Source organism: Bos grunniens, chromosome 27 (assembly GCF_055505025.1).
Source record: "Bos grunniens cultivar Pamir isolate PY7600 chromosome 27, Bosgru_T2T1.0, whole genome shotgun sequence".
NCBI classification, from domain to species: Eukaryota; Metazoa; Chordata; class Mammalia; order Artiodactyla; family Bovidae; genus Bos; species Bos grunniens.
In genome coordinates, this window is record NC_141191.1 from 8,893,941 (window position 1) to 8,913,178 (window position 19,238).

At 47.5% G+C, this 19,238-nt stretch overlaps 3 protein-coding genes and 1 long non-coding RNA gene across 5 annotated transcripts in view; 2 read left to right on the plus strand and 2 right to left on the minus strand.

The window, feature by feature from the left end:
• Window positions 1-268: 268 nt before the first annotated feature.
• Window positions 269-13,298, plus strand: LOC147343500 (beta-defensin 1-like). The gene is made up of 2 exons (XM_086380195.1): window positions 269-400; window positions 13,043-13,298. Exons 1-2 carry the CDS (start codon window positions 340-342, stop codon window positions 13,189-13,191), a joined length of 210 nt encoding a protein of 69 aa, XP_086236321.1. The 5' UTR covers window positions 269-339; the 3' UTR covers window positions 13,192-13,298.
• On the minus strand, window positions 7,921-11,642 carry LOC147343501 (uncharacterized). Its single transcript, XM_086380194.1, has one exon. The coding sequence runs from the start codon at window positions 11,562-11,564 to the stop codon at window positions 10,866-10,868; it is 699 nt and encodes a 232-aa protein (XP_086236320.1). The 5' UTR covers window positions 11,565-11,642; the 3' UTR covers window positions 7,921-10,865.
• LOC147343502 (uncharacterized) lies at window positions 7,921-13,045 on the minus strand. Its single transcript, XR_015156195.1, has 2 exons — window positions 11,636-13,045; window positions 7,921-8,781 (listed from the first exon to the last, which is right to left on the minus strand). It is a non-coding gene; the product is annotated as an uncharacterized LOC147343502 (long non-coding RNA).
• A 51-nt stretch (window positions 13,299-13,349) lies between the features above and the next one.
• Window positions 13,350-19,238, plus strand: part of LOC147343503 (protein FAM90A5-like) — a 35,307-nt gene continuing 29,418 nt past the window's right edge. For both annotated transcript variants that reach the window (XM_086380189.1, XM_086380190.1), the window contains exon 1: window positions 13,350-13,453. The gene's annotated coding sequence lies outside the window, so the exon portion shown is untranslated. The remainder of the gene's footprint in view (window positions 13,454-19,238) is intronic.

The window sequence follows — 19,238 nt, forward strand, 5'->3', positions numbered from 1 at the left end:
TCCTGGGAACTCCATCTGAGCGGTTCTGCGGGGACCCAGAGCAGAGCAGGTGGGAGGAGCTGCCTCCAGGCCTGCAAGCCCAGCGCGGGATCCAGCTGCTGCAGCCGAGGGAGACGCGCGTCCACGTGACTCCCCAACAACTCAGGGCTTGCGGTGAAGGGTTATTTATTAGAATCTCTCCCTGGCCTTGTACGCCGCCCTTCACGTCGGTGTGTGCGGTTGTGCAATCCTCCAGCCCTATAAAGGCGGTGACCCTGCCGCCACTGGAGCCTCTGGAGCCTCTGGAGCCCGGCCTCCCCTGAGCCTCCCTCCCCGGGCCTCCGGCCGCCGGCCGCCACCATGAGGGTCTTCCACCTGCTGTTGCTGGCTCTCGGCTTGCTTCTCTCCCAGCTGGGCCCAGGTGAGCCGGGACCCTGCAGCGCCTGGGGCTGGAACTCGGGGACACGTCTGAGGTTGACCTTCTCTGCAACCCAGGCCCAAGGCAGCAGGAAGGCCTCTCCGGGGCTAAGCTGCCTGTCGGGGGCAGAGGGCACGGGGTGGTCTGACAGCGGGGTCCAGGCCATCCTGAGTGCAAGGAGTGCACCTGCCTGCCTAGAGCCTCCCTGGGCTAGTTCTCCCAGGAGCCTGAGGGCAGCTGAGCGGCAGGAGGGCCCTCCTGTCTCTCATCTTTCCCTCAGGGCTCCCTTCTCTCTGCCCTTGGCGGGGATGTGAGGTACCAGGCAGCCCCCACACCCCAAGCCCTGTCTCTGTCTTGGGATTCCAGAAAGTATCCTCTGTGAAGGGGACCCCTACTCCATCTGCAAGATGCCCCCTTACCCCCGAGAGGCACAGCATCCCAACCAGCCCAGAGGTGCACCTCATCTCTTGCCAGGGCCCAGGGTGGGCCCTCCCAGGTGTTCTCCTGCAAGCAGGTGCCACCTGCCCTGCCCACAAGACCAGTTCCACCGGAGTCTTTGACTCGTGTGCAGACACTCAGGGATCCACCTTCCTTGAGAAATCCTCTCACATCCTCCAGGGTGGCCCATTCCCCAGTGCACCGCAGGGGAGCTCTGTGTCAGGCCAGGGGATGCCAGTTCCTCAGGGTCAAAGCAGCAATGCCCCTGGTGTAAGAGAAGGTGATCCCCTACCTTCCAGAAGAGTCAAGAACCCAGTTTATCCCAGCCCTGCCACTCACTCCCAGGTCATCTCCAGCCAGTCACCTCTTCTGGCTGTTAGTTTCCCCGTTGGCAGAGTGAGTGGGCTGCGGCAGAGGGCTCTAAGAGCATTAAGCTCTGGAATTCTCTGCAAGCCCTGCTGTGCTTTCCTCCAGGCCAGCACGTCGTTGTGCAGTTGTGCCTCACTTACTCCAGGGGTTCCTCAGAGCTCCCCTCAGACAGCTGGGTTCCAAAGTATTCCAATGCAGACTTTAATGTTTCCAGTCGGGACCCTTAAGAGAGGCAGAGAATCCATGCAGTGTCCTGCTGTTATCATACTCATCTCACAGCACGTGAGTTCATGAACAGCCGTGCAAAGTCTCTTACCGCAGCTCAGTTCACACTGAAAATGTTTGAAAGCCACTATATTAACATGAAGAGTTGTTTTCAGTCTGTGACATCTAAGTAGGATTACAGGCATCTCATCCAAAGCCTCGAAAAAGCGTGTTCCTGGGGACACGCAGGAGGAACTGTGCTTACTAATCACTCCTTCCAGAAATGGCAGCTGATCTGATGGTGTGCCCAGCGTAAACTGGACTGGCTTAGATACTGCCCTTGGACGACAGGCAAGCCCTGTCTGCACAGAAGCAGCAGCAAAGAGGGCCTCAGGATGGGGACCTTCAGGACTGCTCACCGAGCCCAACTCCTCTTCTAGAAGGGGTGGAGTGAGGTCCTCCCCACCTCTGGGCTGGAGCTAGGGGGGCCTGAGCGGTGGGGTCCCTGCAGGTGGAGCACCCCCTCTGAGACCTGAAATGCTCACACCAGGAAAGGGGTTGCAGGGAAGGGCAAGCTCGACACCACGTTTTCTGGGGGATGTCGAAACGTCTGGAGGGGAGGAAGACCCCAGGTGTTTTCTGCGTCAGAACACACCAGGGTCCCCAACCTGTGTCCCAGGGTTGAGGTGCCCCGTGCTCAGCTGCCAGCTGGGGTGTTTCCCCTCCTTGTGGTTGCATGTTCGTTGTTGTGTGCTGGCTGTTGCAGCTGCTGCAGCCGCCCCTGCAATACCCGCCCTGCCAGCAGGCTGCCCCAATGCCAGAGGCCTGGGGCTGTGCAGGGAGGGAGGCGGCACTGCTCAGCCACCCCGAACCCCTACAGGGTCGGTTCACTCCTTTTCTGGAAGAGCCCTCAGACCAGGTCGTTTCACAGGTGGGGAAATCGAGGCCCGTGAGGCTCCGGGGAACCAGCGCTTTGTGGTCACTGCAGGAGATCCTAAGACTTGGTGTTCTTGGGCAGTTTTTATCCCGGTCAGAGAAAAAGGCCTGTGTCGCCCACTATTAGCTTACACGGATGGTCTTTGTGTGAACATGGAATAATGTCACAGTGGCAAGGCTACCCAGGTCCATGCAGAAGTTGGACGGGAGCCCAACAGAGGTGTTGAGAAAGGCTGAGGCTGTGTCCTTGCTTGTTCAAGGAGTATCCGGCGAAGAGCTGCTGCAGGCAGGCATTGCCCCAGGATGAGGGGATGCATTAGGGAACAGCCCCGGAATCCATGGTCGCACATTTGAGAAGCACAGCACAAGCAAATCGATTACAGAATTCCTTAACCAATGACAGTTGTGCTGTGAAATGCTGTTAAGGGCACAATGCTAGGGGAACACGTGACGATGAGAGCTGACGGGGCCTCGAGGAGCCAGAAAGGCTTTGTTGAGGGTGCTGAGAAGTGAGGGAATGATAAAAGTCATTTTTGAGTTCATGGAATTTTCAAAATAATATTTATTTTAACTCTCTCCCAATTAAAATTCAAGATATATCACAAAAAAATCATATTTTTATCTTCTTTCCTTAAAAAAGTTTTAAAATTTTATTTAACTTTTAATTTTATATTGGAATATACTTGATGAAAAATGTGTTATGTTCAAGTGTACAGCAATATAATTCAGTTGTACATATACATGTGTCTACTCTTTTTTCAAAATCTTTTCCAGTTTAGGTTGTTATATAATACTGAGCAGAGTTCCCTGTGCTATTCAGTAGGTCCTTTTCGCTGTGTTCTCAGTGGCTTCAGTCAATGTCTGTCTCTGTGATGCCATGGAGTGTAGCTCGCCAGGCTCCTCTGTATATGGGATTCTCCAGGCAAGAACACTAGAGTGGGTTGCCATGCCCTCCTCAGGAGATCTTCTTGACCCAGGGGTTGAACCCAAGTTTCCTCTGTCTCCTGTATTGCAGGCAGATCCTTTACGTGCTGAGCCACCAGGGAAGCCCTTTTGGTTATCCAAATCAAATATAGCAGTGTGTACATGTTGCTGCTGCTACTGCTGCTGCTGCTGCTAAGTCGCTTCAGTCATGTCCAACTCTGTGCGACCCCATAGATGGCAGCCCACCAGGCTCCCCCGTCCCTGGGATTCTCCAGGCAAGAACACTGGAGTGGGTTGTCATTTCCTTCTCCAATGCATGAAAGTGAAAAGTGAAAGTGAAGTCGCTCAGTCGTGTCCGACTCTTCATGACCCCATGGACTGCAGCCCACGAGGCTCCTCCATCCATGGAATTCTCCAGGCAAGAGTACTGGAGTGGAGTGCCGTCTTCTCCTAAAGACACAACAGATGTGGCAGATTCCTGCATGGCAGCAGTGAGCTGCGGCTCAAGAGTGGCTTTGCCTCCACACAGGATGCACTCCTCAGGACACCAAACACCCCACCAGTCCCTACTGCCTCACCTCAGCCTATTTCACAGAGCTGTGTTATCTGCCTGGCCGAGGTGGGAATCTGGATTTTCAGCCCCAACTTAATTAAACCATTGAAAGTGAAACTGTTTGGAGTCATTTTTGGCCAGGGGTGTTTCTGAAGAGCTCTGGTACCAAAGTTCTTTATCTCTTAGCCCAGAAAAGAAATCAATTACAGGCAAAGTGATGCTGCTGCTGCTGCTAAGTCCCTTCAGTTGTGTCTGACTCTGTGCGACCCCATAGATGGCAGCCCACCAGGCTCCGCCGTCCCTGGGATTCTCCAGGCAAGAACACTGGAGTGGGTTGCCATTTCCAAAGTGATAGAAGTGATTTATTAGAATATGACATTTGTGAGGTTTAAAAGTGGGCAGACAATGGGGTGCTGCACCCCAAAAACTTACTGCCTTCATTTATAAGCAATGGAAAAGTGGGGAGGGGGAGAAGAACTTCTTTGACTTTCTTAGGTGGACATCATGCTTCCAACATTGCTCCTCCTCCAGGTTGAGCAGGGGCGTTTTCTCGTCCCTTCCTGGTCAAGCTAGGTCCACAAATTAATTTTACTATGTGTGCAGAGACCACGTCTGGGGGTCATTGACTCACTGGGCAGACGTGGGTCTCATGCCGCTGTTGTTTTACTGTTTTGAGCCATGCCTCATACCTCTGCTGCATGGTTTTGTTGCTAAGCAAGCACCGAAGAATTGATGCTTTTGAACTGTGGTGTTGGAGAAGACTCTTGAGAGTCCCTTGGACTGCAAGGAGATCCAACCAGTCCATTCTGAAGGAGATCAGCCCTGGGATTTCTTTGGAAGGAATGATGCTGAAGCTGAAACTCCAGTACTTTGGCCACCTCATGCGAAGAATTGACTCATTGGAAAAGACTCTGATGCTGCGAGGGATTGGGGGCAGGAGGAGAAGGGGACGACAGAGGATGAGATGGCTGGATGGCATCACTGACTCGATGGATGTGAGTCTGAGTGAACTCCAGGAGTTGGTGATGGACAGGAAGGCTTGGCATGCTGCGAATCATGGGGTTGCAAAGAATCAGACATGACTGTGACTGAACTGAACTGAACTGAACTGAAGCCTGCTTGGTTTTATGGTTAAGCAAGCCTGCTCTCAAGTGATCATTAACTTACAGGGGTCTCCAATATTTTTCTGCTTTCAGTCCCCTAGTGGGATTAACTATTTCATCACCTATTTTGTCTCTCACTCTGCCTCTGTCAAAATGAGAGGGGGCAAGGACAAACCACATGGAAGGAGAGCTGGTGTGAGAGCCCAGGAGGTGGGCGAGCCGCTCAGTCGTGTCCGACTCTTTGTGACCCCACGGACTGTAGCCTGCCAGGCTCCTCCATCCATAGGATTTCCCAGGCAAGAATACTGGAGTAGGGTGCCATTTCCTTCTCCAGGGGATCTTCCTCCACCCAGGGATTGAACCCTGGTCTCCTGCATTGAAGGAGGAAAAACAAAACAAAACAAAACAGAGCTCTCACCCTTACTCTAGTCCTCCCAGCTCCACTATGGGGAGGAAGAATCATTACCCCCATTCTGTGGTTTAATAACTTGGCTAAAGTCACATGATTGGTAACAGACAGAGCAGCAACTCTGTCAAACCCAGGCCATCAGCTCCAACTCTGCAGGGCTGTCAAGGCACAAAGTGTGCTGGGACCAGGGTGAGGGCTCAGGAGAGGAGCTAGGGATGTAGGGAAGCACAGGTCAATAAGGCCTGAGGCAGCAGAAGACCCCATCTGTGTTCAGGTGGGCCCCAGAGGCTTTCAAACCAGAGAGTCACAGAATCAAACATGGCTTCTTCTTTGTAAGGATCTATTTCTTCATTTTGGCTGTGCTGGGTCTTCGTTGATGTGAGGACCTTCTTTAGCTATGCAGCGGGGGCTGCTCTTTGTTGCGTGTACAGGCTTCTTGTTGTAGTGGCTTCTCTTGTTGGGGATGAGCACGGGCTTTCCAGAACGTGGGCTTCGGTAGTTGCGGATCCCACGCTGTAGAGCACAGGCTCAGTAGTGTGGCACGTGGGGCTCAGTTGCTCTGAGGCATGTGGGATCTTCCTGGACCGGGGATCAAACCCATGTCTCTTGCATTGCAAGGCAGATTCTTAACCACTGGACGGCCAGGGGTGCCCCAGACGTGGCTCCTTTAAGTGCTTGGTCTCCTGGGTGTGGAGGCTGGACAGAGGAGAGGCCCTGTAATCTGGAGTAGTTTTTTATAGATTCTACATAGCAGCCCTGTCAACTGTAAGCATGACAAATATCTTCCCTCACCTTGTGCCTTAGTTTTTCACTCTCTGAATTTTCCACATTATTTTAAGGTGGTTAAGGGTGTCATATTTTTTCCTTTAGCGTTAGTACTTTGATGCCTTAAGAAATCTTTTTCTAGCCCAAAGGCATGAAGAGTGTTCAGTGTTGTCTTCTGAGGGCTTATTGATTTTCCTTTTACATCTAGGTTGATAATCATCTGGCAGTGATTTTTAATGGGCACGTATGGTGTGACTAAGGGTAAAGGGTTTATTTTTTCCATATGAATATTTACTTGTTCCAGAACCAAGCACGGAGGAGGCCATTTTCCTCCACTGTTATGCTGAGGCACTGTTGTTCAACTTTCAGTATCTGCATGGATCTCCTTGGGCATCTTCTGCTATTCTGTTTGTATATTCGTCTGCCCTGTTCCGTTGGTATGTTTGTATCCTCACCATCTGGTCTAATTACAGTGGCTCTATGCTGCTGCTGCTGCTGCTGCTAAGTCACTTCAGTCGTGTCTGACTCTGTGCAACCCCATAGACGGCAGCCCACTAGGCTCCTCTGTCCCTGGGATTCTCCAGGCAAGAATACTGGAGTGGGTTACCACTTCCTTCTCCAATGCATGAAAGGTGAAAGTGAAGTCGTTCAGTCGTGCCCGACTCTTAGCTACCCTGTGGACTGCAGCCTAACCAGGCTCTTCCGTCTATGAGATTTTCCAGGCAAGAATACTGGAGTGGGTTGCCATTGCATTCTATAATTAGTCTCAAAATCCAGTAAAGCAAGTTCTCCTGCCTTTTTTGCTAAGACTGCCTTAGCTATTCTTGGTCCTTTGAATTGCCACAAAAATTTTAGAATCAGCTCTTCAAGTTTCACTGCAAGAATCTCCTGGGATTTTCATGGTTTTAGGCTAGCACTGCAGCTTGCTGCTGCTGCTGCTGCTAAGTTGCTTCAGTCATGTCCCACTCTGTGCGACCCCATAGACGACAGCCCACCAGGCTCCCCCATCCCTGGGATTTTCCAGGCAAGAATACTGGAGTGGGTTGCCATTTCCTTCTCCAATGCATGAAAGTGAAAGTGAAGTCGCTTAATTGGGGGAAAATTAAAAGTTTAAAAATAATTAATCCTCCAATGTTTAAGCATAGCATTTCTACTTATTGAGGGCCTCTTTAAATTACAAAAAAAAAAAAAATACTATATTCTTTACAGATAGAGATATTGCACATTATTTTTTAGATTTGTAACCAGGCATGTTTTATGCTCTTCTATAAGGTGTTTTTGTTTCTTTCTTTCTTTTTTTTTTTTCCTGTTGATTGCAGAAGTAAAATTCTTTGTTTTCTTTTTGTATATTGATCTCATGGACAGCAAATTTGCTAAGCTTTCCTGTTAATTCCTTTTAGACTGCCTACATATAATCATAATATCTGCAAATAGAGACAGATTTTTATCTTCCTTTCCAACGCTTCTACCTTTTGTTTCTTTCTTTCTTATCTTATTCCCCTAACTAGTGCCTCAAGTACAATGTGGAATGATAATGACTAGCAGTTACGCTCGTCTGATTGCCATCTCGTGGAATGTTTCAGTGCTTGACCATTAAGTGTACAGTGTGCTGTAGGCTTCTGTAAGTACTCTTTATCAGGTTAAGGAAGTTTCCTCCAGGTCCTTATTTGATAGGAGTTCTTTCTTTCTTTTTTTTCAATCATGAATCAATGTTGAATTTTTTCCAATATTTTCCTGCCGGAGCCAGCCGGCAAAGTCGATCAGGTCCCGAGAACGTGCACGGCGGGGCTAAGAAAGAAACTAAAGCAAGAGACTACAAAGATGGGGTCGAGAGGTTCAGACACGTCACCACGAAGGGACGCAGTCTGACACCAACTTTATTCAACATCTCATATTTATACAGAAAAGCGTGAGAGAGACAAAACAGTTGACATTTTTTCTTGGTTAGCCTATACATCTTACAAACAGTCACAAGAAATCTTGAGAGCATGGGAATGGCTCCCTGTTATTATTTCTTACACCAGATAACATTTCTCTGTGCGTGAGAAGTTTGCACAGAACTCCAGGTGCCTGCAGTAAATAAGCGCCTAATCTCTGGGGTGGCGGGACAGAGAGCTATGTTTGCAAGCAAACCCTCAAGGACTGAGGCAGCTCCCAGAGCTGTGTCCTTCGGACAAAGGACCCCGTTCTCACGGGCAGCTCCCCGCAACTCCCCCTTTCTTTTTATATAGGCACACGCTTATGTTCCTTTAACCGCAGACCATTTCCATAGATGGAAGCCTTTATGATCCATAGATCATCAATCAGTTTTTTAATTAAACAAGGTGCAAGAAATAAAACAGTTTTATTAGTGTATATGGGAATAGACCGACCCTCCCAGTCCACGGGTTGGAGAAGGGGAGGATCGGGAAAATAAGCCCAGTAAGCATTTGAATATTCTTCAGAGTGTGCAGTGTTAATCTGATTTAAGATAATTAATAAGGTTATCAGGAAGCTTAAAGGCGATATCGGATCGCCCTGCACCGCAACACGATTCTGTGCCTCTCGCATCAATGCCTGAAGTTGTTGCCGAGATGGTAATTCATCATGCTCTTGAATTGTCAATCTCCTCATCTGATTTGCTAGAGACTGTCTCCGCCGTGCGTACCAACCTTTCCGGCAGCCAGCGCGGCGCTTCGGCATCCTGTGGGAAAACACAAACATGCCCTCGTCCCCAGATTAGTACTGGATCTGGTCCATACCATTTTCCTACAAGTGGGTCTTTCCAAAAGACTTTAGGTCTTATTGTTTGTGCATCAAAGTTCCAAAATCGCTGTGCTGCTGAACAGCCACTTATATCCAATTGTAAAAAATTTAGAACAAATAAAGCATGGTTTAGAGAGTTGGAGGGGGTATTGGGATACAATTCCCCCTTCTTTAGTTTTTGCAATTGATGTTTGAGAGTTTGATGTGCCCGTTCAATAATTCCTTGACCTTGAGGATTATAAGGGATACCTGTTTTATGTGAGATAGACAATTGCGTACAAAATAATTGAAAATTTTTTCCAGTGTATCCTGGACCATTGTCTGTTTTTATGGTTTTAGGGGTTCCCATAACAGCAAAACATTTAATGCAATGAGCTATACAATGTTTGCTAGCTTCTCCGGATTGTAGAGAGGCATGTAAAAAGCCAGAGAAGGTGTCAATAGTAACATGAACAAATTTTTGTTTACCAAATTCAGGAATATGGGTAACATCTATTTGCCATATATCGTTTGGCAACAATCCTTGAGGATTAACTCCATAGTGGGGGACGCTAAAAAACTGAGGACACGTTTGACATTGCTTAACAATCTGTCTGGCAGCTTCTCGAGTAATGCCAAATTGAAGTCTTAAGCTATTGCTGTTTTGATGGTGTAAGCTGTGGGAAGTTTTTGCCATTTGTTCCAGTGAAGGAAATATCATACGTGTAGCTTCATCAGCCAAAGCATTGCCTCGTGCTAAAGGTCCAGGAAGTCCAGAGTGAGCACGAATATGACCAAAATAGCATTTATTAACTCTGGAGCAAATTAAATGTTGTATATCACGAAAAAGAGTTTGGATAGTAGAATTCAGGGTACCAATAAATGGAACAGTCTCAATAGTGTTTAAGGCTCTTATGATATATTGACTGTCAGAATATAAATTAAATGGAGCAGAAATTTGTAACAAAGCCTGAAAAATGGCAAATAGTTCTACTTCTTGAGCAGACTTATAATTAGTATGCCAGGTGGTAGTATTGTCCTGTATAATCATACTAGCTATTCCATTAGAAGAGCCATCAGTAAATACAGTTAGGGCGTCGGCAAGGGGCTGAGAAACAATGATTTTTGGGAAGAGAAATTGGTGATAATGAGCAAATTGCAAAATTTTATCTGAGGGATAATGATTATCAAGCCGTCCACTAAAACCAGCTAAGGCAATAACCCTTGTAATGTCGTGGCCAAAGTTATGCCTTGAATGTACGAAGGGCTGATATCGGCACAAATTTGTACATAATCGGATAAGCCTCCCTTTTTCTTGTAAGGTCTCAGGGCAGCTTGACAAGCCGAATTGGCATTTTCATAAGCAAGCTGTTTAGTCAACACCATCTCCGCCTGCTCATTTTTTATCATTTTACCAATTGTCTCAAGCAGGCGGGCAACAAAATCTTGATATGGCTCATCTGGCCCCTGGCGAATTTTAGATAAATCTTCAGTCTTTTTATCAGAATTTGGAAGCTTTTTCCATGCTTGTAGAGCCGCAGCACTAATCTGAGGGTAGGCTCCAGGTAAATAATTAAGTTGACTATTAGTGTCTCGATATTCTCCCTCTCCCACCATCATTTTATAAGTGGTGTTCAGTCCCTGTCGCCGGTTGATATCGGCTGTGATCCCACATTGCTCAGCAAACTCAGATTTCCATAGTAAATAATCTCCTCCAGATAAACAAGCTCGAGCAACCTGTTTCCAATCATTAGGTGGCAGATTTTGATTTCCTAAAGCCTCTATAATAGCCTGAGTAAACGGCGCAGTCGGGCCATATTGTGCACAAGCCATTTTTAACTCTTTCAGTTGCTTAAAGGGCAGCGGCTCATAATACCTCTGCTGTTGATCATTTTCAAACACTGGATAGATTCCTGAAAACCCGGGAATATGTTTTCCTTTTTCATTAGCTCGCTTAATTGCTTGTTGAAGAGGAGATAATAATATCTCACCTTTAATTTTTATGTTTTCACCGGGCAAAGAAGCAGGGATAGATATAAGCTCTCACGGTTCTACGAAAGGCGGAGGTGGATCGAGTCCAGCAAGAACCGAGGGAGGATATGCTGGAGGCACAGGCTGGCTGGAGTGGGAGTCTCCCTGTGCATCCTTTTTTACTGCTATAACAATCTTCTGAATTAAATTCTCCAGCTGTTCTTCAGTAAGCCCTGAATGCTTTAATTCCCCTTTTCCTGAGGGGGATTCCATGTTAACCATCATCTCCCAAGGCATATCCTCTCTATGGTTCTGAGCCGCTTGTTCATTTAACTCTTTCTGTTCATCAGAGCTTAACACATCATCATTCCCTCCAGCCTTATAAGCTGTTCCCTCAGGCACAGCATAAAGCGGCTCAGGTGATGGGGCAGAAGGCTCTGTAACTTCGGGTCCTGTGGAATCCCTGAGAGCCGTTTGAATTTTATGTCCCTCATGTTCAGGATCCAGGCAGTCTCTTATGAGAGTCCACAAAGAAAAAGCATCCACAGGAACACGATTGGGACCATGTAAGGAATAATATGTCTGCAATTGTTTTCCTACCTTTTTCCAAGTTTCCAGACTAACTGTTCCTTCCTCTGGAAACCAAGGACAAACCTCCTCAATAAAAAGTAAAAACTTTTCTAGCTGTAACTTATTTACATGAATTCCCCTACCTTTTAACATAGTTTTCAACATATGTACAAATAACTGGCGGCTATTGCCTTGTCCCATGATTTATTACTCTCGACAATCACCCTCCCTGCCCTTTACTTTTAATTACTTAGGAATTCCTCTTTACTTACCTCAATCTTGGCGGGCAGCGGCCGTCGTCGCACTCCGATTCTCGGGTCCCTGTTCGGGCGCCACCTGCCGGAGCCAGCCGGCAAAGTCGATCAGGTCCTGAGAACGTGCACGGCGGGGCTAAGAAAGAAACTAAAGCAAGAGACTACAAAGATGGGGTCGAGAGGTTCAGACACGTCACCACGAAGGGACGCAGTCTGACACCAACTTTATTCAACATCTCATATTTATACAGAAAAGCGTGAGAGAGACAAAACAGTTGACATTTTTTCTTGGTTAGCCTATACATCTTACAAACAGTCACAAGAAATCTTGAGAGCATGGGAATGGCTCCCTGTTATTATTTCTTACACCAGATAACATTTCTCTGTGCGTGAGAAGTTTGCACAGAACTCCAGGTGCCTGCAGTAAATAAGCGCCTAATCTCTGGGGTGGCGGGACAGAGAGCTATGTTTGCAAGCAAACCCTCAAGGACTGAGGCAGCTCCCAGAGCTGTGTCCTTCGGACAAAGGACCCCGTTCTCACGGGCAGCTCCCCGCATTTTCCTGCATCTTTTAACATAATATAACCATTGACTGATTAGATAATGAGAACATTTAATCTCTATTCCTCTGTCAGTTAGTTAGGAAAAAGTGATACATTTCTTGGAGAATTAAATGCGGCCATAATGGGATGGACATGTACACACTGCTACATATAAAATGGTTTATATAAAATGGTATATATAAGTACTATACGTCCAACAAGGACGTATTGTATAGCACATGGAACTCTGCCCAATGTTACATGCCAGCCTGGATGGGAGGAGCATTTGGGGGAGAATGGATACATGTACATGTATGGGTGTGTTCCTTTGCGTCTGCCTGAAATTATCACAACATTGTTAATCAGCTATACTCCAATATAAAATAAAAAGTTTAAATTAAAAAAAAGTAACCATCAAAGTGCTATTTCCTGACCAAAAGAAAGATGACCAGCCTCAGAATCTTGAAAATGATTGAGATCACATAATCTAGTCTCCTTAATTTTAAATTTGAGAACTGGGGTTCAGAATGTTTGAGTGCTTTGCTAAAAATCACACAGACTTATTCTAGAATAAGGAACGTAACCAAAGCACTCTGATGAGATATGTTGCTATTCCTTTTTGGCCCTACAATATACTGAATCTTCCAAGATAATGCCAAAAAATGAGGGCTCACTAAGTGTGGAGACACCATAACCCACCAGCATTGAGGGGGCTCTTCAGATGCTGTTTTTCACGAGTAGCTCCACAGGTCATCTTGGTGTGAAGCTCTTGCAAGGGAAACCCCTGTGATGTGCTATGCAAAGGGCTGTCTGTCCTGCTTTATCCTGAAATCCCTGTGGCCCCAAGCCAGGAGTCTGACATGGTTGCTTTTCCCTTCTCTCAGGTGCCGGCCAGCTTACGGCTCTCGGCCAGCGGTCTGACAGCTACATATGTGCCAGGAAAGGGGGGACCTGCAACCTATCGCCCTGCCCCCTCTACAACAGGGTCGAAGGCACCTGCTACAGGGGCAAAGCCAAGTGCTGCATCCGTTGACTCTGAGCTGGGAGCGACGGCAGAGGGCACTCAGGAGCCACGTGGAGTATTTGTAACCATTGTTTTAATAAAAGGATTTTGTGAGGCGGACGTCCTTGAGACTAGAATGGGTCTTGTGTCTCCTTTTGGAAGAGATTAAGAAAGTTTGAAGTTTGAAAGGACAGAAAGGCCAGGCGCAAAGCCCACCGAGTATGGGACTGGGGGATGCTGACGAGGCCATGAGCCGTGCCACCTCCGCTCTGATTCATCACCAGATGTACAGGTGAGCAATGCAGGGGGTCCAGGTGAGACCGAGAGCATGTGATAAATGACAGAGCCTCAGGCCCCCCTCATTCATAGCAGAAGCTCATCCCCAGACCCAGTGATCTCAGCAGCCTGTCCATCTACTGAGCCCAGAACTGCTGCCCCTGCTCCTCCCTAGGCCGGGACAGTGGGCTATGGGTTTGTTAACCTTAGCATTTGAGAACTTTCATTAGGACCATAAAACTATCCCGAGTAAGGAGGCCTAATAGCTGGTTCCTGGAGGATCATTTCTAACTCAGGCACCGTCACATGATCTACTTACACATCACTCACAGAAGCATCTCCAGGACCACTGCCCCTGCCTTTTGTCATCTCTGCACCACGAGGCCTGTAGACACCCACGCCTGGGAGAAAGAGGGTTGCCTTCCCTTTTCTCCAATAAATTTCTTACAACTCCTGATCATACACACACTGTCCTCTCCTTCATCTGGCAAGAACAAGTCCACATTCCACTTTGATCAGTCACAAGCACACATAAAAATCAAGCAGTATAAAAATGTGGGGGAATTCCCTGGTGGTGCAGTGGTTAGGGGAGTGCGTAGTATCAACTAAGTCCTTGTGGCTTATGAGACAACAGATGGTGTTTAAAGTTGATAAGTGAAAATAAGAGGGATAAGCATGTCATTCAGAGAAGGAGCAAAGGTGAATGTGAAAAACATTGAAAGGCAGTGGCTTCCTGTTAAGTACTTTTGAAGAATTTTGTTTTCACAAAATACATGTATATTTGTGTAAAATGTATGCAGAGTTTGCATGGAGAACATATATTTTGAAGATGCAAAACATGACTGTTGTCCAGTGGAAAAGCCAAAGTCATCTGAACACACCATGACCAGTGCCCCTCCTCAGAGCAGTATCTAAGAGATTTGCATCTGAGTTGTTTCCTGCACTGACATTTTGCCAAAGAATGGCCTGTTCCTAGGAGGTACGAGCTGAAGCATTTAGGGCTGGCTGAAATGTCACAAGGCTGGCAACTTCCTCTGTAATTGCTGAAAGCAAATTAAATTTGCAAAGCAATTACAAATGGTGGATCCAGAGGGAGGATGTACAGGTACACACTGTACTAATCTTGCCTGTGTGTCCATCTGAAGCTTCTCAAGATGAAAGTCAGGTTGGGGGGAGGATGAGAAACATCATCAGAACCAAGAGTTTTGACGTAAGAAAAGATTCATATAAAATTAAAAGGTTATATTAAAATCCTATAGCCTGAAATTTGAATTGGATGTATTAGTATAAAATCCAGACTTTTCCCCTCTTAACAAGTGTATATTTCTCAGCCCCACCCCTACAAATGCAGAGACAGTGAAGTAGCAATGAGCACCCCTAGCACACAGGCCCATGGGTCGTTACCTTTGCCACTAGAAAGAATCACGATGTCTTATAGAAGCGGCAGGTTCCAAGTACGGAGCATGAGATGGACAAGATGAGTCTGGAGTCTCATTGTGCTAGATAGTGGAGAAGCTACCAAAGGCTGGTGAATGTCCAGAGAACACTGGCTCCAATCTGAGAGGGATTCCCTAGGCTAGGATGGAGCATTTTCCATCCTGGCAGAGAATTATGACTATATCTGATTAAATATATAATATAGAAACACATTAAATACACAAAAAATATAACAGTAAATTATATTTTAAACACCAAATATAGAAAAAGCCACGAGGTCGTACTGATACTTAAAAAACAATACTATTTACACTTGGAGTTTGTTCAGGTGCCAACTTATCACTCTGGAAACTGGTATATAAGAGAAAAGATTAAGCATTTACTGTGCCCTTCTTGTAGAAACTGTATTTTAGGGTAAACAACCATTCAGTTCAGTTCAGTCACTCAGTCGTGTCTCTTTGTGACTCCATGAACCGCAGCATGCCAGACCTCCCTGTCCATCACCAACTCCCAGAGTTTACCCAAACTCATGTCCATTGAGTCGGTGATGCCATCCAACCATCTCATCCTCTGTCGTCCCCTTCTCCTCCTGCCCGCAATCTTTCCTAACATCAGGGTCTTTTCAAATGAGTCAGCTCTTTGCATCAGTTGGCCAAAATACTGGAGCTTGAGCTTCAACATCAGTCCTTCCAATGAACACCCAGGACCGATTTCCCTTAGGATGGCCTGGTTGGATCTCCTTGCAATCCAAGAGACTCTCAAGAGTCTTCTCCAACACCACAGTTCAAAACCATCAATTCTTCGGCACTCAGCTTTCTTTATAGTTCAACTCTCACATCCATACATGACCACTGGAAAAACCATAGCCTTGACTAGATGGACCTTTGTTGGCAAAGTAATGTCTCTGGTTTTTAATATGCTGTCTAGGTTGGTCATACTTTCCTTCCAAGGAGTAAGCGTCTTTTAATTTCATGGCTGCAGTCAAAAAACAACCATTACATGAGTGAAATATTTATAGAAATTTCCAGCTAATAAATGAAGAATGGATAATAGAATTGGAAAATCACCATTTTGCACACCTGAATGAAACCATAGAACTAAAACAATGTCATTGGATGGCTTTAAAACATGCACTGGAAAGCCTGGCAGGGAATTTGATGATAGAAAATTAAGGCTGAGACCAACTCAACTCAATGATCAACCTTGTCCTCACTGTAAGCTTACAAGACTCTAAGTTCATGGACCTCCTACTGTGATTCAGAGGAGTGCACACCACCACCCAAGAAATATTCTGGCCAAAAGCATGTCCACTAAAAAAAAAAAATGCACAACCTAAAAGTTGAGAATTATGTTTATTCGGCTGGCAGTTTTAGGGAGAGAGCTTCTCAGATAAAACTTTGGAAAAGGAAGTGGTGAACCCAGTATATATGCCAAGATATACAGGAATTTTTGTGATAACAACACGTAGTGAGAACAAAAGGTTACTGGTAATAAAAGAAAAACCAATATCCCCAGTTAAGGAATTCAGCACTTTTCTAGGTATGGGAAGATGCAAGAGTTTGGGCTCACTGAAATCATTCCGCGGCTCTCTGGGGCCAGGATCCTGTGTTTTCTCATCCTGAGTTTCCTCAAGCTGCACCATCAGGGGTGGCTGCAGTCTGATGGCTACTAGATAGTGGGTATTTCTTGTTTCCTTCCTGAGTTCCCTCAGGGTTCACCAGCAGTTGAACCTGAAACTAATCAAGTTTCTACATCTAACAATTTACAGGAAATGCAAAAGTTAGAGAAACAAGTAAAACAACTGCTCAAGAGCAGTAAGTTAAAGTCAGAACATGAGATGCTGCACAGGAAAAACAAACTATTTTTTGTTTACAAAAACAATGGCCTGAGGAGAAAGGATTAGAGAGAAAAGAGGCAAAACCACCAATGGGTGGGCCTTGTTTGGATTCTGTATCAAAGAGACCAGTTAAAAGAAAACATTTTTGAGAGGGCCAGATAAGTTTGAATATGGACTGGGTAATATCAGAGGCTTCTTATTGACTTGATTAGGGTACCAGCAATGTGGCAGTTATGTTGGAAGAGAAAGGGCCTCATCAGCTAAAGAAGCTCACTGAAGGGCTGAGCAGTGAAATGACAGGGTACCCCGGATTTGCTTCAAAACAGTCTAGCAAAAAGAAAAAGAAAGGGAAAATGCTCTGTGGTGACCTCAGTAGGAAGGAAATCCAGGAAAGAAGGGATGCATGTATTCATGCAGCTGATTCACTTTGCTGTATAGTAGAGACTAACACCTGGAAAATCCCATGGATGGAGGAGCCTGGTAGGCTGCAATCTATGGGGTGGCTCAGAGTCAGACACGACTGAGCGACTTCACTTTCACTTTTCACTTTCATGCACTGGAGAAGGAAATGGCAACCCACTCCAGTGTTCTTGCCTGGAGAATCCCAGGGATGGGGGAGCCTGGTGGGCTGCCATCTCAGGGGTCGCACAGAGTCGGACACGACTGAAGCAACTTAGCAGCAGCAGCAGCAGCAGAGACTAACACAACGTTGTAAAGCCACTACAGTCCAATTAAAAAATAAATGAATACATAAATGAAAATTAAAGAGTAAACACTTCCCATTTCAGTCAAAAAAAGAAAGAAAAGGAAGAGAGAGAGAAAGACATGAAAAGTACAGAAGTGAAAAATTTGTAAAATGTTGAGAAGTACCAAAGCTAGGAAATAGGAATATTGGGATTCCATATGTTTGTGTGTATTTGAAGCCCCTTCAGCCGCAGGGTCACCTCCGCCCCCCAGCCCTGTCCCTCAGGTGCCGTCGTGTGAGGAGGACGCCCCGAGCCCCAGCCCCCCCCCCCCCCCCCCAGGTCCGTCCGGGAGGGAGCAGGTCCCGGCGCACCCATCTCACAGGAGCGGAGCGCAGGTCTGCTCGCGGAGCCTGCTCCCTGGAGCCAAGTCGTCCCTGTGGATTTGGATGTGAGTCTCCGAGTCCTCTCCTGCTCTCTGCTCTTCCCAGTGAACAGCCAGGCTCCACTGCACCAAGAAAAGGACGAGGGGAGCTGAGGGCTGCCGGGAAGCGCGCAGTGTGTGGGCCCCGCGTCCTGGGCGTCTAGCCGGGAAGCGCATAGTGTGTGGGCCTAGCGTCCGGGGCGTCTGGCCCACCCCGCGGCTCTGCGCGCACCCCGTCTGGTCCCCCCGTGTACAGTTCCCGCCTCTCGCACTTTTCAAAAGAGGACTGCAGATCTCAAGTTCCGCCTGGCGCTCATTTCGCCGTGTCAGTGAGCACCTGCGTCTCTCCGTTAACAGTCCGTTTGTCCGGGCTCTTTGCAGACTCGCGTTCAAGAGGAGTCCGGTCCCGCCTGACGCCCTGAACGTGGACCGCCCGGTCCCTTCTCCGGCGCCGCCTCATGGCGCGCACGGCAGGGCGGGCTCCAGGGCCGCTGGCACCTTCCCGCGCAGGACCTTCTCAGTAGCTCAAAGCCAGCGCTCTGACTGTTCGAGTCTCCGTTTTCCAACTTGCCAAAACCTCTTGTAGTTCAGGACCTCGAGGAAACGTATTTCAGACGACTGAGGGACTTGATGGCTTCCCAGATGTCAGGTCTGAAGGCCACAGACTTGTCTGGACCGCGGTTGCGCAGTCAGGGAGGTCTCGCCGGGTCTGTTCTGCTCCAGCCTCCGGGGGTGTGGTCGTGGGCCGCGTTTTTGTTGAACAAGAGGAGATCCGAGCCTCCCTTCGTGGTGGACCCGCAGGGACTGGTCCCCTGGAACAAGGGCTGAGGGCTGGGGCTGCTCCGGGCGGGACAGTCTGCCTCTCTGGACAGAGCTGCGTTCAGAGATTAGACAGAGCAGCAGAAATGCGGTATCCTGGGTGGGACGCCGCTCTCCCGCTGGCCCTTGGCAGCCCGTCACAGGGAGGAGTGAGATGCTGTAGGAGAAACAACAGGGCCTGAGGTTCGCAGCCTTAGGCAATTGGAGCCCACGATTTTCTTAGAGCTGCCTCCCAGCATTGATGTTGGCAGGAAGCTGAGTCCCGCCCCAGCTGGAGGTGACTCACTTTCCCTGGAGGAAACCTAGTGCCCCAAATATTCCTGCGCTCTGGGAAGAGCACAGACAGAGGCTCCTGTGACAGGTGACTAATATTTACTTTTATAAATTAAACTGCCAAATAAACTAGCTGAATAAACTATGTCCTGTCCTTTCCCCCTACCAGAACAAAGACACATCCACAGCAACCCGGAGAGCCAGAGTCCTAGGACTCCTGAAAGTCCCTCTGGATGGGCCAGGACAGGAGTGCGGGTGTCTTGGCTGGCACCCCCTCCCTTTCGTCATACCCTCCAGACCACGCATCACCCCAAGGGTCTCCTGCACT